The following is a 27,589-nucleotide window of genomic DNA, read 5'->3' as shown; positions in this document are numbered from 1 at the left end:
GAGAGAGAGGAGAGCGAGAGAGGAACGGGGGAAGAGAGAGAGAGATCGCGATGGAGGGCGACGTGGAGATGGCCGCGGCGGAGGATGGAGCTTTCGTGGTTCGCTCCTCTTTCTAACTCTCTCCCTTGCAAGTTTTTCTGCTATTAATTGACTTCGTTTCTTTTTCATTTATCTTTTTTTTTCAAAACCCTAACTTTTTTGCTTGTACTGACCTAAAAATCAAAACTGATGATTTTGTACGTGTCAAATTATTATCACGCAGGAGCTGGACGACATGAAGAAAAGATTGAAGGAGATGGAAGACGAAGCGGCAGCTCTCCGGGAAATGCAGGCCAAAGTCGAGAAAGAAATGGGCGCCGTTCAAGGTCTTCCCTTTTCGTATGATACATATATTCATATTTTGAAAGCCTTTTTCTACTATTCGTCGCTCTTATTAATTTGATCATTAGAATTTTAGAGTTATTTGGTGAATAGTGATGTGAGCTTTGTTGGTAATTGCAATATCTGGCATTTTTTAAGGGATCTATTTTGTAGCTAAAAAGCTGTTCTTAATGTGTGCATTGGTGTTTTCTGCGGCTCTTTTTTTTTCGGTTTTTTTTCGGGGGTTCTTTGTTGCTGTTCGTTGAGCTGCGAATCCACGGATTGGTCTAAATTAGAAAGTTTGAGGAGTTTTAATGTGTAAACTAGGAGTATCTGTGGGCTTATAATGTAGGACAAGGTCTGCTCTATTGGCCAAAGTTTTTCTTTTTATGTACTCTAGCTGTTGAATTTGGAATAATCTTAAGAAATTACTGAAATTGGCAATTTGACCACTATTTGGATGGACTTTGTAATCGATTGCTCAACTTATTTTGAGAGTCTTGTTTGATATTGTAAATTTTTTGGGTTTGGGTTTCATTACAGCTTCACAGCTTTTCACAACTACAGTCATTACCATCTCCATATGTTGTTGGACATACTGCAATTTACATTTTTTTAGTTGCTGGTTGGATAAGTTCAATTGTGAAATTTCCTGTACGGCAGAGAACTTTGGTTGAATTTGATTTAATACAAGCGATTAGATATTCTTCCATATGCTCTTAGGATCTTTTGATCTGTTTAAAGAGCAATTAAATCTCTGATTTTCTATTTTTTTAACTGTTCTGTTTGATCTTTTCGCAATTTCCCAGTTGGAAAGTCTAGTATTCTTCTACATCTTAAGGACATTTGTCAGTATTTATCTTATCTTGGTCCACTTTCTGAAATGTCATGTAATGGGGCCCTTCCCCTTGGCAAGTACAATGATAAAACTGATTAGCATTTGCATTTTTTTTGTTAAATTTTCTACCTTGTCATTATTATTTCCTCTTTGAAATGCAATCAGATCCTGCTGCTGCTGCAGCAAGTCAAGCAAATAGGGAAGAAGTGGATTCTCGATCCGTCTTTGTTGGCAATGTGAGAATCTCTATGATAAACTACTAATTATTAGATGAAGTGTACTTTTAAACTCGCATTAATGGCTCATTAACTCATGAATCACCTGACTTCCCTGAAGTTTGTTTGCTTTCGATAATTAATGTTTATTTATTTTATAATGTGTTGCTTTAGTGATTGATATTCATAGATATCTCTGAGTCGATATATGGGTTTTGTGGCTGGCATGATTGCCTTGTGAAAGTTTTGTTTTATCTTTGTCTATGTTTAGTTATTTTCCTCCTAATTATATCAGGATATGCATGCAAGATAAGTGAAAATTGTACAAAGATTCCTGGAAGATGCTGCTTGATGAATTTGATTTTTATAAGAAGTTGATGGGTGTTTAAATGTATACTTTAGGAGCTGTTGGAATTTTTTGGGTAATTTCATTCAATTTTGGAATCAATATGTCCTTATATGAATTTGATTAGATTTTCGAATCATTCAGTCTTTGTTTGGTCTTCCAGACTCAGTACTATGAACTCACAATCTTTCTTCATATATGTTTCCTTCCCTCACTTTCTGTGCTGTTAAGAACAAGATTTCATCCCTTTGGGGAAAAACTGGGAACGAGAGTATTAGCTTCAAGCTTCTAGTTTGTAATCATCACGTAGGGTGCTTGATTGTGTGAAAATGCTTCATGGCTTAATTGTCTAAACCAAAAGAATCAATATTTTTTTTCTTTCCAGAGTCAAGGATTTAGGATCCAACAGTCCATGACTGTTCATGTAAGCTTAAGTTTATTAAAGGTCACATACTGTGAAATTTATGGCTTTTAAGTGATCATTTTCATCCTTCCTGTGTCAGTGAAGAAACCTAACATTGTTAATTTAGGTTATTCATGTGGAATTGTGTCGGCTTCTTTATATCGTCTCAGTGATTAGAACAACGAAATCTCATACGCTTTTCCTAAGGACCGACCTACTAGCAACAAAATCTCCTGCGGATTTGATTTATCTTAAGGGCCTTGGACTGATATATTTTTTGAAGTGGTTGACAAGCAATCATTGTTCCAATTTCAAAACCTGATTGGCTAGGTTCCAATTATAGTTTTTCTTTTTCAGTTTGTGCAAGAACCTGGGGCATGAAATGTTTACAAATTTTCTTTTTGTTTGTTAAGATGTTCCCTTGAAGTGGATAAACATTGATACAATGCAATCGAGGGCAATGGGAGCTTTAGGTCTCCTGGTGCTGGTTTCTAATAGCAGTCTTTGTTGGAGAGGTTTATTCCGGTTCTATGGTTGAGTTATTGCTTACTTTTTGAATTTTGGGAATGATTATGGAGCTTGTGCTGAGAATTTAGTATTCCTTAGCATTTCATTGCTTGCATTGTGTCTCTGTGGCCTATGGTCCCTCAGAGTTGGGCTTATTTCTGATTGTGAAAGGAAAATTTCCAGTGGTTAATTGTATTTTCAGCTAATTTGACCTGGTTGCATATGTTATGATCTATATGTTACATAATTTGTGAATATTCTGCTACATGATTTTGTTGTATTATAGCGGATTGTTCTGCCAGACAGTGTCAAGGACTTGTTTCTCTTTCCTTGTTAATCTGATTGAAGCCGCAATGAAAATTAGTTGCTGTAATTACACTTTCTTATGGATATATTAACTAGTCAGTCACTGTCATATGGATTTTTACCTAGTGTCAACCTTATCAGTGTGAATAAATTTCTTGCAAATATGACTTGTATTCTTGTGGACAGTAAAATTGTTAAACAAATGAAGCACCTTCAGTTTGCCATATGGCTTGTTTCTTCTTTTTTTTTTCCTTTGGTCCCTTGGTTATTTTGTTGCACGTACTTCTTGCACAGTTGTCATTTTTTGAGACAAGTTGTATGACAAAATTACAGGAGGCTAGCGTGACTTGTACTAAGATACCTAACTTCTTCTACCAGTGGATAAGTGAAAAATAATCTGCTTTGTAAATCAAACTGTTGATGGATATTCACAAGCCAAGGGATTTTTTTAAAATTTTTTAATCCTCTTATGTAGCTTTTTTTGGGTGAGATACCTCTTATGTAGTTTAAGTCTTTTGGTGTAAATATGGAACCACAATTCACGTAATTATTTCCTGAGTAGTTCTCTGTGTGGTATCAACTTGCTCTGTAGGTGGATTATTCATGTACCCCAGAGGAGGTACAGCAGCATTTTCAAGCATGTGGAACAGTTAATAGAGTAACCATCCGAACAAACAAGTTTGGCCAACCAAAGGGATATGCTTATGTCGAATTTCTTGAACCAGAAGCTGTTCAAGAGGCTCTCCTTCTCAATGAGTCTGAGCTTCATGGTCGCCAGTTGAAAGTAAGCAAACACATAAGCCAAGGTTCAATCTTCTATGCTTGTTTTGTTTCAAGAAACAACTTCTTGACATAAGGAATCTGAATCCTGCAATGAAAGTAAGCAAACACATAAGCCAAGATCCAATCGTCTGTCCTTGTTTTGTTTCAAGGAACAACCTCTTGGCATAAGGACCCTGAATCCTGCAATGACTTTAGTTGCATGGTGAAGCCTTACCGTTTGTTTTCCTATTCATTTTGAAGGCTTGTTTTATCTCTTTAACTCTGGATATGTTATTAGGTATCTGCTAAACGGACTAATGTTCCTGGCATGAAACAATTTCGTCCCCGGCGTCCCAGCCCCTATATGGGATTTCGGGGCAGGACACCTTATGTGGCTCCTTATGTATATCCTCCCTATGGATTTGGGTGAGCTTCCATGATTTCTCTGCGATGTAATTTTTTCTGTAAATTGTGTTTGCTGCAATGGACATTCCACATGTTGTTATTACCTTGGGCAATGGTATTGGAAATATCTGTTTTGCAGGAAGGTTCCCAGGTTCAGAATGCCTATGCGTTACAGCCCTTATTTCTGAATCCGGTTTTCCATGAGATCATATGATAGGGCGCTCTTCTGCAAATCCTGTGTCTTGCCTTGTGATGTGTCATCCAATATGCTTGGAGGGAACCCATTGTGGTTTCGGGGTGGAGTGGTGGTTTCGGGATCGGTCGAGAATCTGTCAGTCCTTGGTGGTACTTGTATGCTTTACCTTCTGGATATTATTGGTTAATATTGTAATTATGGACCGGAACAGTTTCTTCTGCTGTGGATTGATGCTGTTTGAGTGATTTATGCAAGGTCTTTTAATGCCTTCTCATTTTCCAATTGCATGTGCACTTATTATTATTTTTTTTTTAAAAAAGGATTTTGGAACTAATAATGGCTGGATAACACATTACGGTAGGAAAAGATCTCCCATTCCTCTCGCGCCTGGAGGCAATTAAACGCTCGAATATCTGAATGAGGCAGATGATACCTCTGCCCAGTTAAGCAGGGAATTCAAGTCTTTACCTGGAACCGAGTCCTCTTTTTTGATTATTATTTATTCAAAAAACCTTGCCCACATCGTCTGAGTTCGAGAGCAGATTGTGATACTTGTATTGCCGTTGATGTAAATTCCAATGGCTGCAAGAGGATTCACTTTAAAGGTCGTTGATGTTTATTTTTTATTCCTTGTAAGCTAGCTGCCACAAACTACGATCTTTTGAGATATGGTGTTACTTAATATTCTTATGAATGTGCAATAATTGCACGTTATTTTTGTGATCAACGGTTTAGCAGCCCGAATGCTTGATTGCTGAATAGCAGGCTGGTTCGAGATACTTCTCATGAGTAAAAACGACATTATTGACACTAGTGCTCATGGCACACGGCATGCGTGTGCCATTGCTAATATTTTTTTTTTGTTATTTTTAAAAAAAGAATAAGCGAAAATTAGTTATACATGAAACAAGTTTATTAATTTTTGAGTTCTTTTTGGATTATATTGATTGGTTATGCACTAAGTAATAGTTAAAAGCCTTGAAAATGGGAAGCTTTGAAAGTTTGAGTGTTTAAAACCATTAATTAGTTTAGTTGGTTTTACACTAATGTGCATTAGGAGAGAAACAGAATGATGTAAAAGATAATTATAACTTATTAATAGATAATATAAATAAAATAGCTTGCTATTAAGCATTATTAATACAGAAAATTTGTATGCAAATTTTCTTTTAAAAAAATTGCATTCCACTTGACAGAATGTATAGTAAAAATTGGGTTTATGTAGGTACTTCATTATTCTGGAAAAAGAAAATTGGTTGCATCTTAAATAGGTGTTTTAATTATTTTTTAATTTTCCCAACCACATCTTTATTTCACATACATGATATCATGGAAATTTCTAGAGTATATACTATGTTTGGATAGCAACTTTTTCCAAAAAAAAAAATTTTCGCTTGCATCATGAACACATTTTTCAATTCATCTTTTTATATTTCCAATCACCTTTTTATCTCACATCATAAAAAGTGTTACAGTAATTATTCCAAATAATTATTTGGGATAATGCTCTATCCAAACAAAAGTCAAGTTGAGCCTTATTATGCATAAAAAAGAAAAAAAAAAGTTGAGCCTTATTACTGTAAATTGTATCTTAATAGACTAAGGTCCTGTTTGATAACGTAATTCATCACTTAAAATTAATGTATTTAGATCTTAATATATTCAGACGCGTTCGATAACAAAAAATTGAACATCTGAATTAATTAAGTGCCACTAAATTTCCTAAGCAAAATTTGCTTACAAAAATAAGTGATAAGTTATTCACTTATCACTAAATGTCATATACACTCAAATGTATTTAATTTAATATTTAAAAGTTCAATAACATAATGGATTCATATTTCAATTTGTAAATTTTAATTTTATCAAATGCACACTAAGAAGTAATTGAGAAGGAATTTTTTAATAAAAAATTATGTCCAACAGAGATGACATTAAAATAATCATTTAAAAAAACCCTCAAGTTTGAGGTTGTATTTTTCTTTTTGATATATACCATAAACCGTAAAATGTAACTGTGGAAAAGGATGTGAATAATCTAAGCTAAAATCTATGCTAATTGCTAAGATTTTCGTTTTTCGTTCCTTTTTTTTTTGTTTTTTTAATTAGTCTTCTTTCTGATCCTTTACCAGTCCAAATCTCAGGACAGAAGCAATGGCTCACGCGCTGACAACCACCATCACAGTGGCGGACGTGACCTGCAACTCAAACGTCCCAAGCGCCTTCCTCCACCCTGCAGCCACTAAACCCACTTTTCTTTCCTCTTTCCCGTTCAACTCTTTTCCCCGTAGAAAATTCAATGCCAAGCCCATCTCAGCCGTGGCCACAACACCACCAGCCCAGAAGGATTGGAGGCCAGATAGCTGGAAATCCAAAACAGCGTTTCAGCTCCCAGAATATCCGGATAAATCTGATCTTGAATCAGTTCTAAAGATCCTTGAATCCTTCCCTCCTATAGTTTTTGCAGGGGAAGCTAGAAACCTCGAAGAAAAGCTCGGCCAGGCTGCACTTGGGAACGCTTTTTTGTTGCAGGGTGGTGATTGCGCTGAGAGCTTTAAAGAATTCAATGCCAATAATATTAGGGACACTTTCAGAGTCATTCTGCAGATGGGGGTTGTGCTCATGTTTGGTGGTCAAATGCCTGTTATTAAGGTTGCCTGACTTTCATATTTTCATTAATTACTAGTTTAATGATTATGTTTCTTAACTATAGTTTTGAGATTTTGAATGAAGAAAAATTATGTGATTACTTTATTACTGTAGGAACATAATGAAAAGTGATCCAAATAATTGAATTACATGATCAGCGTCTCTCTATATTGTTCTTGTTCTGATTCATAGCATCTATATGCTAATTATGTTGTGGATGTGCTGATGTTTCATGTTTGGGGGGAGGGGGATGTTGGCAGTATTTAGCAGTTCATATTGTTGCTGAAATTTTGGTGATCTCTTCTTTTTGGTCTTCACTGGTGACGAGGCTATCTAACTTCTGTACATGTTAGAATTGTTAGCCATTGCTTAGGGGGCATCCCCCGGGGGGCGGGGGTTGACTAGATAGCCGTGGTGACCAGTAGGTCAGTATTGGATTTGGGAATAAATTTGCCACTTTTACTTCTGAAGTCATGCATGATGGGATTTAAGAAAACATTAATGTTAATTATGCTTGCTATTTTAGGTGGGAAGAATGGCAGGCCAATTTGCAAAACCAAGGTCAGATCCATTTGAAGAAAAGGATGGTGTGAAGCTGCCTAGTTATAGAGGCGATAATGTGAATGGGGATGCTTTTGATGAAAAATCAAGAATACCAGACCCCCAAAGGATGATCAGGGCTTATACACAATCTGCGTCTACATTGAACCTACTCAGGGCATTCGCTACTGGAGGATATGCTGCCATGCAGAGGGTTTCTCAGTGGAATCTTGATTTCACTGAGCACAGTGAGCAGGGGGATAGGTATATTGTCCATTTCAAGAGTATGTTTCAACCATTTGGGCAGCAATTTGATACAATCTTTTGTTGCATAAACTAAATTTGCTTGAAAGGTATCGGGAATTGGCTCACCGAGTTGATGAGGCTCTTGGCTTCATGGCTGCTGCTGGTCTTACAAATGGTCATCCAGTCATGGCTACAACTGACTTCTGGACTTCACATGAGTGCTTGCTTTTGCCTTACGAGCAATCACTAACAAGGGAGGACTCAACTTCAGGCCTTTATTATGATTGCTCTGCCCACATGCTCTGGGTTGGAGAGCGCACAAGGCAGTTGGATGGCGCCCATGTTGAGTTTGTGCGAGGAATTGCCAACCCACTTGGCATCAAGGTATCTGAAATGCAGTCCACTTGATTAATTCAGATTTTCATTCCACATACCTGTTTGTTTAGTATAGATGCGTGCATTGTGCCTATCAATTTTGAATCTTTCCCGGTAATTTAATTGGTTTGCACGTAAGAGTGAGTGATCAAATTGTATTATGACATTAATTGACTCGTGTTCATGGATGAAAGTGAGGATAAAGAAAAATTTTGCATGACAATCTCATTTTTGCAGCATTAATCTTCACTGAGTAGCTACACTACTACAATATGACTTGAGGTTTCTCCTGCAAGCATTGTGAAGTTAACTTTTGATGAATGTTGCAGGTGAGTGATAAGATGGATCCAAACGAACTGGTTAGGCTCATAGACATTCTGAATCCTCAGAATAAGCCAGGCAGAATAACAGTGATCACCAGAATGGGAGCTGAGAACATGAGGGTGAAGCTTCCACATCTGATCAGGGCAGTTCGCAGAGCAGGTCAAATTGTCACTTGGGTCAGTGACCCCATGCATGGAAATACAATTAAAGCTCCTTGTGGACTGAAGACCCGTTCCTTTGATTCAATCAGGGTAAAATTTTTTTCCCACTTTTTCATAAACTCCTAGTGGTCCTCTCAATCTTTAATGGTCATCTGAGTTACTGCAGCTGTACTGTTGGGGTATACATTTATGCTATGCCTGGACACGCCTTCAAGCAGTATTCCTGGAAACCCAACATTAATTGCGAGCAGCAGTCATTTTGAAAGTCTTTCATTTTGTAAATGTTTGCTAACAAGTTTTGACAAATAATGTTGTGGAGGAAGCTGCTCTCAAGAACAAAGGAAAGGAGAAAGAGAGGAGAATAAAACAAAACTAATGAAAAAAATAGTAATACTTTCTTTTGTTCATATGCAAAATCTCCAGAAGAGAAGTTTGATAAAAGGTATCCTTTGGATTAATGATAATACAAATAATTAAGATGTTCAAAAGGTGTCCCGTATGCTTTCATGTTAGAATGTGTAGATATTTATTCTGAACTTTGCTGGTTTGTAGGTTATCTGCCTCACAGTCATTAGCCTTTTGCTGCATTTTGCAGGCTGAGGTGAGAGCATTCTTCGATGTACATGATCAAGAAGGAAGCTATCCTGGGGGTGTGCATTTAGAAATGACAGGGCAAAATGTGACAGAATGCGTTGGAGGTTCTCGGACGATTACTTACAATGATTTGAGCTCACGATATCACACACATTGCGACCCAAGACTCAATGCTTCTCAATCACTTGAGCTTGCTTTTATCATAGCAGAGCGACTTCGCAGGAGGAGGCTCTTACCACAACAAAGGCTGTCCTCCTCGAAGGTCTAAGAGCTTTGACTTGTCATGCTGCACCTTAGTTTTCTCACCCAGGCATATGCCATGTGGTGTTGACATGGGTTTTAGGTGTTTTTAGTAAGCTGTAAGGTATATGGCTATTTGCTTGAGAATCCAGGCATGAGCACACACACACACACACACACACACATCCAGGTTCTAAGTTCATGAAAAACTGGAAAAAACAATGCAGCTTGTGGTTGTAAAATATTTTGGGAGTATGAAGGAAGGCCAATTTGAACGAGTCTAGAGGCTAAAAAATGTTCAGGATTGTATTGCTGGATACACATAGTTTTTTGTAGATCAAGTAGCCAGTTGGCCTTTAGTTCTTCATGCATTCAACAGGAGCAAGGGACTTCTGGTCCAGATAATTGTAGGAGTAACAATAATATATCACCTGAAGAGTTCGTTGTATATGTGAAATTTTTAGTTTTATGGTCTATATTCTTGGGTAGATGAATGTTGCATGTTTGTTCTGAAAGGCACACATACTACTTGGGATCACATCACATGCGGACGTTTTCTTCACTTCCTTTCCTTCAAGAGGTTGGTTGGTTCATTTCATCATTTGCAGTGGCATGATTCCTGCTCAGTCAAGTTATTCACCCAATCAAATTTCACCGGTCAGGAGTAAATAATAAATTCCCAGTCACTTTCTCTAGTACAGTAGAGCTCCAGATTTCAAGTATTGGCTGCTTATATGCTGACGCAGGGAGTCCTCAGTTATTCCTACTACCTCTTCACTTGCTTCATCTGGATGCTGATGCTTTTGGCTCCAGAATTAAACTGACGGATTATGCAAGTTGGAAACCCAATACTAATATCTTTCTATGCCTGATCTACAATGATTGCAGCACAGCTAAAAGAATAAAAATTTAAAAGGGAGTGTAATCAAATTGAACGCTGGAGCTTTTGCTGGGGAATATCATAATTTACTCCTTTTGAGCCTAGAGTGGCCGGCCTTTCTCTCCTCCTTTGGAGCAATAATTTTTGCTCAAGGGACCCAATTAACGGGTTGGAATTATTAGGCATCAAAGAAGAATGGCCTGAATTAGGAGAAAGAAAAAGCAGCAGAGATCGGGTGTTGTGTTGTTTCCATCTGAACAATGAGGAGATGGAATATCTCCACAAAAATAATTCTTTCAATTTTTTATTATCAATTTTTATTTATTTTTGCAGGTAAAATATTTTATTCACCGAAAACGAGTCGTCAAGTGGCAAATTCTATATTAGGGAAAATAATCCACTCACAATGATGACGACTCTATTTGATGCTATCTTCTTCCATCTTTCAAGGACCGAGGTTCTGCTAATGGTTCACAACACAATCATATTAGATTAGGTAGATGTGAATCGATCCAGAGGTTTTTGAAATTATTTTTTTTCTTTCATAAAGTTAAATCAGCTGTTTCTGGTCATTGGCCTATAAGGATTTGGCTGCTTAAAATATCAGGCCAATAAAGATAGCGCCAATAATGCATTGATCTGCATTTGTAAACTCTGCCTTGTAAAGATAAGAAAGCATAAAAGAACCCAATTGGTCGAAGACATAAAAATCTGGTGATGTTGGAAAATGGGAGCAGCTCCGAAACAAAAATAGTGGTAGACTTGTGTTATATGTATTGGTTTGTGTGGATTAGCTGGGCAGACACCTCCCCCACAACATCTGCGTGAATGGAGGAGGGACAGAGCCTGTTCTTGCACGAATACCATCTGGCTGCACGAATACCATCTGGCGGCTCTCATGCACGGTTTTTTTTTTTTTCAGTAAAATTTTTGGAGGCACCAATTAAAAGTTCCCAGTTTGATATGGGTTTTTTGGCAACTAGGAATAGGAACAACACCAATGATGATCTCCCAAGATCCATATAATGGAATATCGAGCAGCTGCTGAATGAATGAATGCTGATACAATCAATTTTTACTCACTCATGCAACGAACAGGTGAAAGAGACAGACTCTCATCGATTAAGGAGCTTGTGGTCGTAAAATCAACAACAACTCGAGGAATTTTAAGAGTGCTGGACGGATCAAAGTACAAAACATGAAAATCTTGGGAGTAGATTTTCCTGCACAAATTTGGTCGCACTCTAGTCTAGTGACTAGTGTACTGTACTGCAACCCCCCCCCCCCCCCCCCCCCTTTTTTTTTTTTTACCTCGTGTTTTAGTGCAGTAGGGTACTTTTTGCTCCATTAATTACTTTTTTTCACAAGGCGCCAGTGTTCTTACTGCTATAATAGCTCTTTAGGCTGTTTCCTTGCGGACAAAAATGAAATAGGAATGAATGCTTGCTTCAGGGAAAAAGACAGGATTCAACTTATTATATGACCTTTTCTAAGTTCTATCATCTATGGAGCAGATGAGATGACTCCATCATCTAGAGTTAACAAAACCATCATATATAGAGTTGGTTGAGGACTTTCTTGGTTTTCGACAATAATCAGCACACACTGGAATAGAATAAAGGGGCTCACTTTGGCTGGCTGGCTGCTGCTATCGGCACCTAAGGAAGGCGAAACTTTCATCAAAATCTTCATTACAAATTTTGCTATAGCCTCAGGATATGCAAATGCTTCTACGGGGGCATGGTGGATGGATAGGACTCAGGGATGCGAAGCATATATTATAGTCAATTATGTAGTCCACAATCCAAACTAAAGAAGTGAAAGAGATGTTGGGACCCAAGAAATCATGAGCTTGTATGCTTATTGCTGCTGTGCTGCCGATAAGAAAGAATCCCAAACCCGCTTTCTGCATCTGCTGTCAATCAACAGTCCCCACATTCTCAGTACTACTTACATTTGATTTAATTAGTGGCGACACCCGATTAATTAATGAAACCAATATAATATCAATACTAATATTCTACTCCATTAAACACCACACTCATGTAATCAAATTTGAATTCCTTCCCCAACAAACAGGCCACCATTTCACCAGCAGTCCAAAACAACTTCTTTTTATGTTTTCAGCGAACCCATTCCATTTTTCACTCAATTTCAATTTTTTTTGTTCTCTCACGTGCATGCATACTTTTTTATGTTTTCTTCGGCAAATCCATTGCGTCAAATCGCTATGACTTTTTTTTTTTTTTTTTAGGTAAAAACTCGAGACAGATAGATAGGGGGTAAACCACCGATTAACTGCCAGTCGTTTGTGCATCTTCTGGTGCAAAAGAGTACAGATGCATATTTTTTCTTAAGAGCAATTTCGAGACTTACTTTTATCGACACCGGACTTAAACAGCACTTAATAATCAACTTTCCATTCTTATTTTCTTATGATATGATGATAGTACTGATAATAATTACTACTGGTAGTGGTATCACTTTACTCCTCTATATTGCAATTTTCACATTTTTCTTTTTCATGCTACTACTAGTAATAGTAATGAATATACACGTCACACAAAACAACAAAACCACTTCCCCAGCCAGCACAGCAGCACCCAAAGCTGGCCTCATTCCAAATTTCAAAAACCATTCTGCGACCGTGTATCTACATCAAAAGTACAGCTGCCACACCTCATAACATAATTTCCATTTTTTACCCATCCATCCATCATCAACTCTTTTTTTTTTTCCGGGTTGGCTTGGGTCGGGTTGGGTTCTTCAATCATCACAATCACAATCAAACCAGTGTCGAGCAGGCAGAGCTCTGGGGGTCCCATATAGCCGGCAGCAAGAACTTGCGCCCGTTCACCCCGTTCGCATTGTAACTCGCCCCGCTGGCCTTATCCACCAGCAAGTTACCCGGGTAGCCCGGGTAAGACCCCGACCCGAACATCCCGGTACACGCCGACACGGCCTCTAACGGCGCCGTTGCTGGGCCCTGGAAATACCCGCTGTTGTACGGATTCGTAACGGCTCCCGCCAAAACCGTGGCCAAGTTTATTACCATGCCGTCCACTCCCACGTCTCCGTTGGGCGCCACCAGCGGAGGAGTCTGGGGACCGTACAGCGGCTGGTGGAAAGGCCAGGCGCACTGCCCCGGGCACTGAGTCTCCGAGTTACCAACCCAGGCATATGCAAAGCGAGCCGGGCCCCGAGTTGAGCCGTGCGTCCCGCACCTGCTGCAGAACCCGTCCACGTAAACGTCCTCCGACGTCAAAACAACGTTAATGGAACCAGCCATGTGGCCCCCTCTGGCAGCCAAATAAACGAGATTCGAGTTCTTGAGCATTTTTCCGAGAGAGTAGTTCTCCTCGAGAATCTGCTTCCCCACCACCAGCGTGGAGGCGCCACCGCCCTTGTACTTCTCGGTCGTCATCCACCAGGAGGCGGCGGAGGGAGAAGCCGCCCTGGGGGAGTTAAGGGATTGAAGAAAATCGACAATAATGGAGCGCTGGGCGGGCGTAAACTTGCCGTACCAGATGAGGTTGACGGTGATTTTACCTTTGAGAAGAATACCGTTATGGTATTTGAGGACCAGGGGTTGCTGTTGGACTAAGGCCGCGGAAGCCGGTTCAGATATGAGAGTGGATAAGAAGATGGTACTAGCGAAGAACAGAAGAGTACCACAAGTAGCAGAAGAAGAAGCCATTGTACTGCTATTCTTGATATTATTATTTTTTTAAATTTTTTTGGGACAGAGTTAAGAAAGAAGGCTCTGCTGTGGGTTTGAGAGGAGGATATAGCAGCTTATATATATAGGCCCGACGACAGGACAGCTGTAGAAGAGAAGAAGATGTCAACTGGGGACGGATGCGAGGTGGAGGCAGGGGATTGGGGAGAGGGGAGTTCGGCCAGGCTGGAAGCTGGAGACGGATGACGTGGAAGTGTAGAGTGGTGTTTGATCTGACGTGGTGGAGAGATGGGGAATGCAATTGAGAGAGAAGGGGTGATGTTGACGTGTGCATGCCATTACACTTGGACTGATATTTTTATAGTATTTTATTTTACTCCTCCCACGCTACCTACTAAAAAAAACACGCACGCAGCAGAGAAACAGGGCTCTGCTCTAGGGGTGAGCAATTACGGTAATTACCGAATTACCGACCGAAATCGATTTCAATTTGGTAATTCGAATTCGGTAATTCGGTAATTAGGTCGGTAAATCGGTGGTATCGAATTAGTACAAATCGAATTAGGGTCGAATTTGATTTTGGGGTTTTTGAATTCGGATTTACCGAATTCGAATTTAATTCGGTAAAATGGTAATATTTTACCGTTTTCAAACTTGAAATTCCGAATAATATTATACCTCAAGCTTTTGTCGGATGTTCCAATTTCAGACTTTCAGTACCCTAAATTAACATTCGTTCTAATTTCACTATTTCGTCTCTCCTCTTCCTCTCGTTGCTTTGCGCCGTCGCCCACTGAAGTCTAAGCCAAGCTGTTTGCCTGTTTCTGAGTTTCTTCTCTCCTCAACTGAAGATACTTTCTCAGTTTGACAGCTTCTCCTTTCCTCTCGTCAACTACAGAAGCCTCCTCCAGCCGGTTCTCTCCAGTCTCCATACTCACTGTAACAGATTTTTGCCGCCAATTTGAGAGAATTTGTTGACGGTCTAGACGTTACTGGGATCCAAGATTTAGGGTTTGTCTCCTCTCCCTCTCTCTAGACGTTACTGGGATCAAGGCCATTATCATTGCCCATGAGGTCCTCTTGCTCAATTCTAAAGACCCTTCTGTTGCTCCCTTCGTTGAGGAGCTGCGCCTGAAAATCTTCCGCCACCACCAAGCTGTCCTCACCCCGTTGGTACATGTCTACTACTGCACTAGTGCTTTGTGACTGATTTGGCTGCTCAATTTGTTGATTTATCGTTCCTACATTGACTAGTGTAGAAAGTCTCATCCACAAGCCATGGGAACATTCCGGTTGAATTTCTGGAGTTGAAAGGAATTTTCTCTGGATTTTTAAATCAAAATTGATGAATTCACTTGCATTCATATATTTAGGGAAGACGGATACTATAGGAATTGATGAGGTTTTATACAAACACTTCGGCTTAAACTTCACTTTCTAAACCCTCAAAGTGAAATCTGGAATCCTGTTTGAGGCAGAGTGTTAAGAAACCAATAGTTTTCTGGAATTCGGTAATTCGGTAATTTTTTTGTTTACCGAATTGAATTCGGGTTGAATTCGAATTCGGTAGTCTCTAATTCGAATGCGAATTAGGTCGAATATTTCCAGAACCATTTACCGAAAATTACCGATTTCAACCTACCGAATTACCGAATTCGAATTCGATGCTCACCCCTACTCTGCTCTGGCTGCCCGAAACAGGAATCAGAAGGAAAGGACTTTCATGCCCCATCTCATCCAAATCCATTCCTCTACGCTTTCCCTCCCTCTCTCTCTTCGTTGCCACGCTCAACAGCTGTCTGTAAAACGCTGATGCGGTGCAAAGCTTTCATGCCTTCTGGATTGGCATTTATTTGTAGCAGTAACAACTCACTTTTGATTTTGAAATATATATGTGTTTGGATAATAATCCCTGTTTGGTTGCAATTTTTTTCAAAATACTTTTATATTTTCTGTAAACATATTTTTCTGTTATTTTTTTACCTTACATATATCAAACTATATGTTTCTATAATAAAATAAAAGCTTCATTCATATTATAAACCTATTTTCGAATCATTTTTTTGTTCAACATGTTGGTAATAGTTTGTAATGAGAAAAATGAAGTTCATTGTCCCACATTGAAAGAGGACGCCTTGGACCTTGGGGCTTTCTGATTAGGGTAGGGTGTTAATTAATTGTCTAAAATATTTATTTTAGATAATTAGAGGTGGTTAATGACAGTTACATTTAACAGACATACCTATTAAATGGTTAACTACCTATATACCTATTCAATAAGGATTGCATCCTTTGATAGTGTCTTGGATAGGTGCTTCAATTCTTTAAAATAGTATGATTTTGACAGAATTAAATCACTTTTTCATTGATGGTTCTTAGATTTTGTTGTATCCTAGAGGTAATTTGCCTAATACATAGGCAAATAATACCATAAAGAAAGTGTTTTCACGCCTCAAGGTCTTTGCATTTGTCTAGTTTAAATTAGTTATTTACTATATCTCCAACACAACATACATCATATCACCCAAAAAAAAATGTTATAGTGAAAATAACTTTTTCAAATAATTCAAAAAAATGCATGCAGTAGAAATATTTAGACCAGGTTAATATTCTGTTTCTACTTTATGTGCTTGCACAAGTCCACTGTTGATGCGGCATTCTAATTGTTGGTTTCATTTTACTGGGTAAGTTAGTCCAACAATTGCAAAAAGACGTGAAGTAATGTAATGGTACAAGTCTAACCATGCGTCATGTTAGGTTCATGAATAATACTTGAATCCCACGTGGTTCAAAAAATGGAAAAAAAATAGTTGATATCTAAGTAAGGGTTTAAAATCTAATAACTTTTAAATTTTTAGATTAAAGTTGAGTTTCTGACTTATATATTGGATTATTTGATGGACTCTCCCTATCAAATAGTATCAAAACTTCTAGTTGTGAGTTTGGACTATTCATTAGCAAATAGATTCATCTTGGAGTTGGGTTGATGAAAATTCTCTTCATTTTCATCTTCTTGGTGGTGAACTAAAGCGCAAAGAAGATTGGTTCGAGTTTGGACTATTCATTAGCAAATAGATTCAATGAAAAATTTCTTTCTAGTAGTGAACTAAAGTGCAAAGGAGATTGGTTCAAGTTCGGACTATTCATTAGCAAATAGATTCGATGAAAATTCTCTTTTTAATAGTGAATCAAAGTGCGACAGAGATTGCCTGGGTAAAACCAGGTGTGCCAGGAATTTGATAAGGAATCCATTTGATGCTAAACCAAAGAACCAAAGATTGGCAAGTTCCGGAAAATTCTCTTCCAAGTGGTGGACTGAAGAGTGGGTCCATAATTGGGAGAAAAAGTGACATTGGATGTTAAGGTGAGCGAAGAACCTGTATATTTGAATTTAATGTGAGGAGTTAAAAGAGCACTTAATAAATAAGTAAAGTCCAGGATCAAAATTGAGTTGTCGACTTATGTATTGGATTCTTTGATAGACTTTTTTGAGATATTTCTCCCTTTCACTTCTTTTCTAATTACTGGTTTATTTTTACTGGTACTCCATCAATAACAACTGATTTTCATGTTGCCCAGCCCTAGATGTTTTCTCCGCTGCTCCATTTGTACCTTGGAACCATTTAGCAGTCGTGGGCCGTGACTATATACCACTCACAAATGGAAGCAAACATGTTGAATGAAAGTAAGTGGGATCACTAGACTCATTGGTGATGTGGCATCTATCATATTAATAATTTAATACCGAGCGCATATTTCAAACTAATTGCCAACAATTTTAGGGCTCACCTACATCTATACCGCTGTATTTTCGCACTCTATCTTGTGTCTTCCCACTCAACATTCATGACATGCTAGTCTTAATTGAATATCTTTTTTTTTTTTTTCGCTCATTCAACGCCTTTACATCAAATAATGGTTATAATTTTGAATTTTAAATTAAATTTAAAGTTCTACACATGTATTATGTGCTCATACTTTCTGATATATACACCGTCAAAATGTAAATATTCAATACCTTAATATTAATCTATACAAAATTTTCAAGAGTTGGTTTATTGTATTTAAAATAGACAAATGTAAATGTCACCTCAGTTGTTTATAGCAGCACTCCTATTGTCTTTTTTATTAAAATAGACCTTACGTCACTCTCTCTATCCACTCTACATTATTGTTTCAAAATAAAAAAAAAACAATTATACATTATTGTTATTTTAAGGAACGATTGAAGCACAAAGAAACGTAAATAACCGAAGCTGATCCCGTGGACAGAGTTTGTTTGGATAAGAGTTTATTTGAATGATTTATTTGAGATAATTACTGTGATATTTTTTGTAATATGATATATGTGAAATAAAAAGATGATTAGAAAGATAAAAAGACGATTGAAATTTATGAAACAAATTATTTTATTTCAAATGACTATTAATTTTGGGGTTTTGGCGTTGGCCGGTTGGGTGGTTTTATGGGTGTCGGTGTTCAGGTGGGTTCACCAGAGAGTGGACCAAAAGTATTTACTTGCTAGTGCTAGTAAAAAGAGCTAATGATGGTGTATTGAGATTTTTTACCGGTAAATGCAACGCAGCTGCTTGAAAAAGGCGACGGTGCCGACTTTGTGTTTCTCGTTTCAATGTTTTGTTTGATTTGGACGTTTTCGTCGCGTTAAATGTAAACTGGAATTTGGATGAAACTTGGAAATGCAACAATAATACTTAGTAGTAGAAAGGAAGGAAATGGACTGAGTTAAAAAAAAAAAATGGAGAGATCAGTCTCTCCATTAACGCATTTCTCTAAATCCTAACAGCTTTGTTTGGATTCTAAACCTTTTATAGTTTTTATAGAAAAATATGACAACAATGACGTGATGTATGTAAAATAAAATTTTTTATAAAAACTAACAATCTAAACCAGCAATAAATTTACTGATATCATACGAATACATGAATTACTCAAACGTAACATGTTCAAATCATTCAATTTCTCTCTTAAGCCTGCAAACGACTGGGAAATCTAGGTAAAATTTCAAACTCGTAGTGGTCATAATAATTAGATTTTTGCTACCCTCATGCGCTCTCGATTGATTATTCAATTTTGAACAATATTCATCTAGAACTTTCTCAATTCATGCTCTTCAAAATTATTAAGCTTGACAAAGTTCAGCACAAAACGGGTTGTGTTTGTTCCCAACGCCTATACTTTTATTATTTCTACTCAAAAAATGCCAAAAAAAAAAGGAGGAGAAGCGTAACATATTTTCCAACCTTTCTCGTGATTGCATGACATATTTTCATTTTTTTTTATTTTACTTAAACAATAAGTATACCACAAATTCTGTTTGACCATTTGATCAAGGAACATTGGGCTTTCTTGCTGGTAAAAGGTGAACAATGTACAAACTTTTGAAGTGGCATGTTTGGATGCGTGTGAATAAAGCCGGATGGAGGTAGGCACGAAAAGTATTATATATATAGTATACTCCCAAAGTCCAAAGACTTGGCTTGTAATTGTCGCCCTTTAAATTCAACCATGAATCAAAAATCACGTGTCCGTGTGCGTGTGGAGGTGGTGAAGTGAAACGTCGTCGGCATTCTGAGGCTGGTCAAATTTGGACGAATCAAACTTATCTAATCACCTTTGCACCAGTCCAACATCAACCCCCGGTGGCCGGCGGGGGCCTATTAGTATTATGATTAGGCGTTATTCTTCTTCTTTAGACTTAAATGCTGAGGCCATCTGGTTCTGATCTCACCGGTGATTAAACTAGCAGCAGCCACGTGTAAAACTAATTTGCACCCCCAAAAAAAGAAAGAAAAAAAAAAAAGAGTTCCCCCAAGCCCTAAACACCTCCTCCTTAAGGCTCAGCCTTCCTGGCCAGCTAGTATCTGTGCATTACATACTGCCAATCTGCTGCTACAATTTGCAGCAGGGGATAAGATAAGCTTCAGCCTCAAGTTCTGTGCTAAAAGTATGTAATGGGAATCAAGAATTAATTGAAGAAGAAGCACTGCTTCTTTTTTTGCCAAAACGTATCAGCTAAACAGGCTTGTGATTGCTGACAAAAAGGCAAATTGCTGCCTTCCAATATCAGCAGCTTTGACATTTTACTGACTTACTTTTAGTTTTGTGGTCCAACTCCGATCAATTATTGTCCACCCAAAAGCTTAGCGTGTTTGGATTGCAATTTTGTGTAAAAATAAATAATTTTACCTGTGTTTTGTGAACACATTTTTTAATATCAACATTTTAATTTCAAGTCGCCAGCCACTCGGATACCTTTTTTTTGACATAAAAATTTCAAAAAATGATAATCCAAGTGATAATCCTTTGAAACTTGTGTCTGGATGACATATATTGTGAAACTCGTAACGCATTTCTCAATCACCACGTTGTTGACTAATCGGCCTAAACGACGAATACCCAAAAGGGCATTTTCTTTTCCTGTCAATTACTACATTACTCCGTCCATCGGAAAGGGGTGCAAGAATTGCCATTTCAATGTTATAATCGCGTCCAACAATTGGCTAATAGAAAGTAAATTGCCATTTGGACGTTTGTAATCGGTGGATAATGACAAAACAACCTTCTTTATAAAAAGTAAATTTAACATTCCGACTCTGAATGATGTAGGTTCTCTAGTAGTAGTCTCTACACTCAGAGCATGTTGTTTTGAAAGAAAAAACAATTTTTATTTAAAAGTGAATTTAACTTTGCGTAAAAATGAAGGAAAAACTCACCTCGACAAATAGCCCGTGAGAGCTTATCCTCTCTTTATCTTATTGCGCTTTTCAATTGTCATCGAATCACATCTCATAATTGGAGAGACAATTATAACAAACTCCTAAGACTAACAAGAGATAGTACAGTGAAAGTGACCTTGAAGGCCTTTTATCCGCTAAAAATGATCGATTAAGAGAGTGAGTAGCTGAGGGTACGTTTAATCAATAATGATGGAGCTCTCAAGTCGGTTGTTTGCATCAAGTGTCAACTACTAGGTGTTAAAACATACTTATCACTCATTAAACTACTAATCCTCATTAGTATAAAATTTGCATCAAATCCCGCTCAATACCAGAGCCATAGATTCTAGTAATGCTGGAAAAAAGGATTGATCAGGTCAGGAGCCCGTGGAGGCAGGTAGCTTTAACGTTTTCATGGTGGAAAACAGTTGTTGTCCATTAGCATTAAATAAATGCGAGTTAATTATGTTCATGTAACTAGTTTTGAGCCATCAAGGGATTCTAGTCAGTCAATGGGTGAGAGCGGCACAGCCTAGAGTTGTGCAGTTCAGGCCCATCAAATTAATTAGCTAGCTAACGTATAAGTGTTTGGATTATGATGAATCTTTACGACGATAATGTGATAAAGATAAACTTCTACAATATGTAGTATGCTGTTTTTTAATATGTAGTATGCTGCATTCAAATCTCAAGCATGACAAATGAAGAGGGCCAACATCCCACCCACCCTCCCCTCCCCCCCAAAAAAACAAAAAAAGGATGGATTTGCCTAATAAACTTCAAAAGAGTGTGTTTGGACGGGAGATTATTTGCCCAAATTTATTTGCTTACATCACCATTACAATTTTCAATACACTTTTTTTATATTTTCAATTATCTTTTTATCTCACGTACATCACATTACAAAAAGTGCTACAATATTTATTCCAAATAATCTCCTATCAAACAAGTATGCTTGTTTGACATTATTCTTCAACATCACATACACGTATCTTGTACTTCCTTAATCGAGGCCATTTCCCCATTACGACTAAGGCTGTAGTGAATAAGCATAACAAACTACAAACTTCTCCAGATAAACTCCAAGAGTGAATAAGCATAATAAACTACGAACTTCTCTAGATATCCTCCAAAAAATTTCAAGCAAAACATGTTAAATAATGTGTGTATATTTTTTGTTATTTGCTCTTGTAGTTGGGAAATGATTGGATTGGATGATAAACTCGAAAAAATTATAAGCATGAGGTTTTAAATTCAAAATCTTTCATTTAATATATATATATAATAGTAGTCATTTTGGTGGGGCTGAGATAGATGGTTGGGGTGGGAAAGGACTATCAAGGAATAAGGACGTGACAATCAACCGTACCAAGACATAACATCTACCAGAATTTTGAGGCAGATTGATGAAGTAATCAAACGACAAGAGTATCCGAATAATAGAGTAAGGGGTCAACACTCCTATCTACAAAATTTGTAGTATGATTTCTGAGAGCTCCTCTTTGATGCCCATCATTCTCCCTCCCAGACGTCTCTTTTCTTGACAAAATGGCCATATCATGTACATGACTCTATGTTAAATGCAATTTGGACAGCTACCAATCAGCTGTACAAATAGCTCTACAATCCCTCAAGTTACATGAATCTGGCCACCCGCATTCAAGCCTTTCAATTACTACTGCTGCTGCTTAGTTTCTTGAGTAAGTTGGAAACAAAAGGTCCACGAATGTGCATTGGTTATTTTTAGGTCTCTTTTCACTTTACACTCATAATATGGCCATGATTTTTTTGCTTTACACGCCAAAGTTTAGTTAGGTCGCTTGATATCGTAAGAGTTTCAGATGTTACGGTTAAATTCCGGCAAAGGCCACTCATTGGGCGTGTAGTCTAGCAACTATTTATCGAAATTCAAAAGCGAAAATTTCAGTTCATTCAGATAAAAATTTTAGATTTTTTAAATAAATATATGTGTGTTTTTCTTAGTTTTTTAATTTCATATACATCACTTTCCTGCAGGAAGCACTGTTACTTGAAAACTGCAATCCAAGCAAAGCCGATTGGAGAAGAGTTGAACCCTGGCACTAAATCATGAGAAAAATGGTAAGTTTGTTTATGGCATGGGGATTTAAACGTCATTAGCGTTGATTGATTGTGGAGTAGTAGTATTGTTTTAATTCTTGAACACAGGCCGCCCCGCCCGCGGCCATTAATACTGCGTACCGCCTTCTGCACAAGAATAAATAAGCAACACGTGTGATAATGACACGTCGGTCTGAAGAATTCCTTCGCGACCCAATTTGACGTTGACGAAACATGACGACATCGTCTACTCGAACTCAATGCGACGGCCATATTTTAATACTAATGATTTTCTCGTTCCAATTTCTGACCAGTCCCAACTGTTCCAAAACTCAAAATTAAAAATGTTCTTCTACCGATTTTAAGAAAAGTTGCTGACATACAAAAATAAGGTCATGGCCTACACCGTAGTCGGGTTATCCGCTTGAAAATGATCCGAATAACTGAGATGAAAAATATTTAACAAGCATCAACTGTATGATTTTTTGTAATATACCCCAAGAGAGAATAATAGGTCACCACCACCTATCACCACACTGTTCTATCTTTCATTCTCAAGACTCGACTTAACTAGTAAAGACGTTAACCAAATAAAAAGTTCCCTTGTAAGACTTTTTTGGACTGAGAAAAAAAAAAGTTGAACCTCTTCTTCAACTTGCATGTGTCAATGGAGAAAGAGAGAGAAAAAACAAAGATTATTAGTTTCCTCACTTTCATTTCAAACATCTTAAATTTAAAATTCAAATTTTGTTCATATGTTATTCATCTAACATCATTATAGTGTCATGCATATCAATCATCTTAATGAAAAATGCAATAATTCTTTTAGAGTTAATCTTATATACATTTACAGTGTATATATCGTTATCATTAGATGCATGACAACTCATCTGAATTAATTTATCGGGGTGCATTTATAGCGTTATTACGTAGAGGTAAAGTTATGAGCCTATTATTAATAAGGACAGATTCGCAGCAAGTTGCAGAATTTTGTTGACTCGATAAAAGACTGGCTAGTGGAGCCAATTAAGAATTAATGCAGGTGAAGAAAATATACTTATAATGCAGGAAGACATATCCCTAACTCCAAGGCCTGAATAGAATCATGGTTTTTTTTTTTTTTGTATCAAGAAGTTGTACGTACCGACATAATTGTGCAGGCTAATTATTGATTAGTATGTCATTGTCAATAGCAGCTATCCACCTAATAGCATTTAGGATGCGAGAATGAAAAATCCATCCATCCATTCCACATAAAATGAATGCATCCATTATCCAATTATTAAAGTATGCAGTTTAATCGGCGACAGAAATTAACACGAGTAATTTCGTGAGTACTATGTTAATGCAGGGGACAGTCAAAGTAAAAGTCTCTAGCAGTCACCGTAATATGATATGATATTATATACTATCATATATGGGATGAATGGATAAGGTGGCGTACAATGAAATGTTAATCATAATTAATCATGACAATTAACATCATATGGTGCACTTTTGCACTGTTAATAGATCTCGAATTTGGCATCTCGGACCTTTTCTTCCAAGTCAACAGTAAATGTGCATATCTGTGTAAATATCCAAATAGTGTGATTTTTTTTATAAAAAAAATTCCAAAAGATTGTTGTGGTTTTCAAACCTATTCTCAAGGTGAAAAAATGCCTAGAAAATTAAAAAAATTTAATACATTTCTATGAATGAAATTTTTGACTAAAGATTGCATTTAACAAATACATTTTTCACCCTTTGGAAAAGATATTTGAAAATTACCACCCATTGGCAATTTCTTTTAGAAGCCCGTACTCTTTGGGAATTCACTCCATGGTTAATTATCTGCATTTCAAAAAGATTAATGAACTTCGAAGATTAATTGCTTGTATTTTTAGTACGTTTTTCAATAATCTTTTTTTTTAATCTTCTCAATCATTTTTAACATATTTTACATCACAAAAAGTATTATAAATTTTTTTTTCAAATAATCTTCTATTCAAACACAGTTATGAGTCACGCATGGAAAAGAAAGCTCAAATGGTTTTTCCGGTTAATGTTTATTGAAGGGAAGAGTAGGAGGCTAGTTAAGTCATAAACCCGTATGTACCAAATAAGAAGCGCTTGTGATTCTAGTTTCTGGCGGCAATGAAATAACAACATAGTAGCAGTAATTTTCATAAAATCATACATCATCAAGAAGTTCCAGTTCCAAGTAAGTAACTGGCAATTCCGTGCAAGTAGACGAACGAAACCAACACCTCCAATCCAAAGCTCCAGCTGCCAATGCCTGGTGAGAATGTGAGATGACAACTGCAGAGCATTCAAAACATTTGTGCTTTCTTAATCTTAATAATGCCTGGCATGCTGATTGATATTTATTTGAAGATTCATGTACTGTATTTTGGTGAAGAAGACTACTACTATAACCAAGCTCCTCTTTGTTCAACACTTTGACAGATATGAACGAAAGTGACGACTTATTAGTCTTACTTCTCTTTTTATTCATATTTATAGTTTGTGTGTGTCTGTCTATATCTATATATATATATATTGGGCTTTAATTTATGGTTATCTGCAACAATCTGTTAAAAAAATACGGCTCAATCGGAAGCACTGTAGCAGTCCGGCAAGTTACTGTGCAAACACTGCAACAAAAGACAAACGACGGAGCAATTCTTCTCTACCTCAACATCCAAACAAGGATATATATATCTGTGACAAATATAAAGGTTGCACAGAGACTTTAGTGACGTAAAATTAACCTACATCTCAATTATTGAAGTCTTCTTGACAATTTGTGCAAGTTTTTGGCGGTAGGGAGGCCGGATGGATCAGATTCCACGGGCCGTACAATCACGTAGACCTGACCTGATTTATCATTTTTGTCCCTTTTCTCGGTCTTTATTATTATCTTTTTTTCACAAATGGAAGTAGTAGTACTAGTCACTGCAAATTTCAAACTCGCGTGATGTAGATTTGTCCAGCTTTCTTTTTTATTTTTTTCCTGTGTTGGTCTTCGGTTGTTGTAATATCACTGTCCATTATTTAATCTCATGAGTTGTAGTAGTACTTCTTTTCGTTATGCAATCCCTTGTCTTTGTCCGGCCGCATTTTTAGAATTATCCAGGCGACAAGACGTGAATGTTTTGCAAATGCATTATTATGCCAAAAACTCTTTCAACTCCTTTCCCTCTCCTCCTCCCCGCCCCCCTCCGAAAAAAATCCATTTTTCATTTTAGAGTACTGATCTTTTTCACTTTTTCTATTCGACTATTTCTTTAATTATTCACTCATTTTTTTAATTACTTTTTTAACTTCTTGTTTTGGGTCAAAGTTTTTGGTTTCCCGTCATGCTGATAATACTACATGATGCATTTATGAATGCAAAAAGTTCAAGACAATTGTCTCAAAGCCGAGTTTTTTAGGGAGTCTGATGAAGAAGCATCGCTTTGTTCGGATAGAACATTATTTAAAATAATAATATAATATTTTTTGTGATATGATGCATGTGAGACAAAAAGGTGATGAAAAAAATTTTAAAAAAAATGCTTACAAAATATATTTATAATAAAAGCAAAATAATATTTGTAAATAACGTACCGTTTTAATGATACGAGATTACGTGGGCTGACATGATTATAATCGTGTGGGCTTTTTATAAGCCCCGTTGCTATTAAGAAGGGGAGTGTTCTGGCTTATGAAATTTGACTCGCGGTTCTGGCTCTAGATGAAGCTACTGGGCTTATAAAGTGTTGAGGTAAGAAACGATACACAGCCCGATACGTCTTGAGAACAATTAGGAATCCCTTTATATAATCGTGTAATCGATAAACCAAGGTACAGAGCTCTAAAAATGTATCGAGTCTAATGGTGGACGAGATTAAAACAAAAAATTAAATAAATGAAATGACTAATGGTGGACTTTTTTATGTCAAACGACTAATGGTGGACGGAATGAAGGTTATAATTCTGATATCTGATCAGTGGTACAATTTATTTCACTGGATGTATTAGTGAGGAAGCCTTGCTCTTTTAGGGCCCAATTATACCAATGACATCAGCCCAATTTAGTTGGGTCAACACTCAGCAATTTGGATCAATTGAGTTGAGTCGAGATACGCCGTTCTAGTTTAATTTGAGTTAATAAATTTAGATTCGAGTTTGAATATGAGCTCAATTTTATTTTGCAATATTTGAGTTCAATCTCGTGCTCATCGAGTCTAATTGAGTTTAATTTGAGCTTAATTAGTCTAATCAAATTTAAGAAATATAAATATATATTTGATATAAATTTAAATAAGGATAAAATAAATATTTTATATAAATCAATAAAAAAAATAAAAAAAGTGTGTGTGCGAAATTCGATTGGGTTTGATGAGTTCGTGAACTCTTCACATATTAAATTCGAGCTCGCTTTAGCAAGTAGCTCAAGCTATTCAAATTCGATCAACGTGGAGTCGAGTTTCAACTTTGATTGAGCAACCTCAATTAAGTTAGCGTGACAATTTGTTCCTTCTATTTTTTCCCCTTGTGAGTGGCAATTGTTAAATAACGGTAGCCTAGTTTTTTTTTTTTTTGCCCTTTTTCGAGGGAATGGTAGCCTAGTTCAAGTGGCAAATATCAAATTGATGTTTTCTTCCATGCTTTAAAGCTCAATCCTTTACTTGTTCAGTTTCCTCAATGGGTTTTTCCTGTTGTTCCACGATTTATCCGGAAAATTCAATCCAAATCCACAAGGCCAAGGCCAAGGCCAAAT

The 27,589-nt window shown here is 37.1% G+C and overlaps 3 protein-coding genes across 3 annotated transcripts; 2 read left to right on the top strand and 1 right to left on the bottom strand.

The window, feature by feature from the left end:
• On the top strand, positions 1–4,616 carry LOC113762719 (polyadenylate-binding protein 2-like). The gene is made up of 6 exons (XM_027306286.1): positions 1–98; positions 263–365; positions 1,364–1,434; positions 3,568–3,759; positions 4,036–4,163; positions 4,282–4,616. Exons 1-6 carry the CDS (start codon positions 51–53, stop codon positions 4,328–4,330), a joined length of 591 nt encoding a protein of 196 aa, XP_027162087.1. The 5' UTR covers positions 1–50; the 3' UTR covers positions 4,331–4,616.
• A 1,821-nt stretch (positions 4,617–6,437) lies between these two features.
• Positions 6,438–9,943, top strand: LOC113761716 (phospho-2-dehydro-3-deoxyheptonate aldolase 2, chloroplastic-like). Its single transcript, XM_027304819.1, has 5 exons — positions 6,438–6,990; positions 7,514–7,791; positions 7,881–8,157; positions 8,478–8,723; positions 9,229–9,943. Exons 1-5 carry the CDS (start codon positions 6,493–6,495, stop codon positions 9,493–9,495), a joined length of 1,566 nt encoding a protein of 521 aa, XP_027160620.1. The 5' UTR covers positions 6,438–6,492; the 3' UTR covers positions 9,496–9,943.
• A 2,808-nt stretch (positions 9,944–12,751) lies between these two features.
• LOC113761011 (protein EXORDIUM-like 2) lies at positions 12,752–14,107 on the bottom strand. Its single transcript, XM_027303804.1, has one exon. It carries the CDS (start codon positions 14,042–14,044, stop codon positions 13,133–13,135), a length of 912 nt encoding a protein of 303 aa, XP_027159605.1. The 5' UTR covers positions 14,045–14,107; the 3' UTR covers positions 12,752–13,132.
• Between the last annotated feature and the right edge of the window lie 13,482 nt (positions 14,108–27,589).

This window comes from Coffea eugenioides, chromosome 2 (assembly GCF_003713205.1).
Source record: "Coffea eugenioides isolate CCC68of chromosome 2, Ceug_1.0, whole genome shotgun sequence".
Lineage (NCBI taxonomy): Eukaryota > Viridiplantae > Streptophyta > Magnoliopsida > Gentianales > Rubiaceae > Coffea > Coffea eugenioides.
The sequence above is the reverse complement of the archived record's forward strand: the minus strand, read 5'-3'. Positions and strand labels throughout refer to the sequence as shown.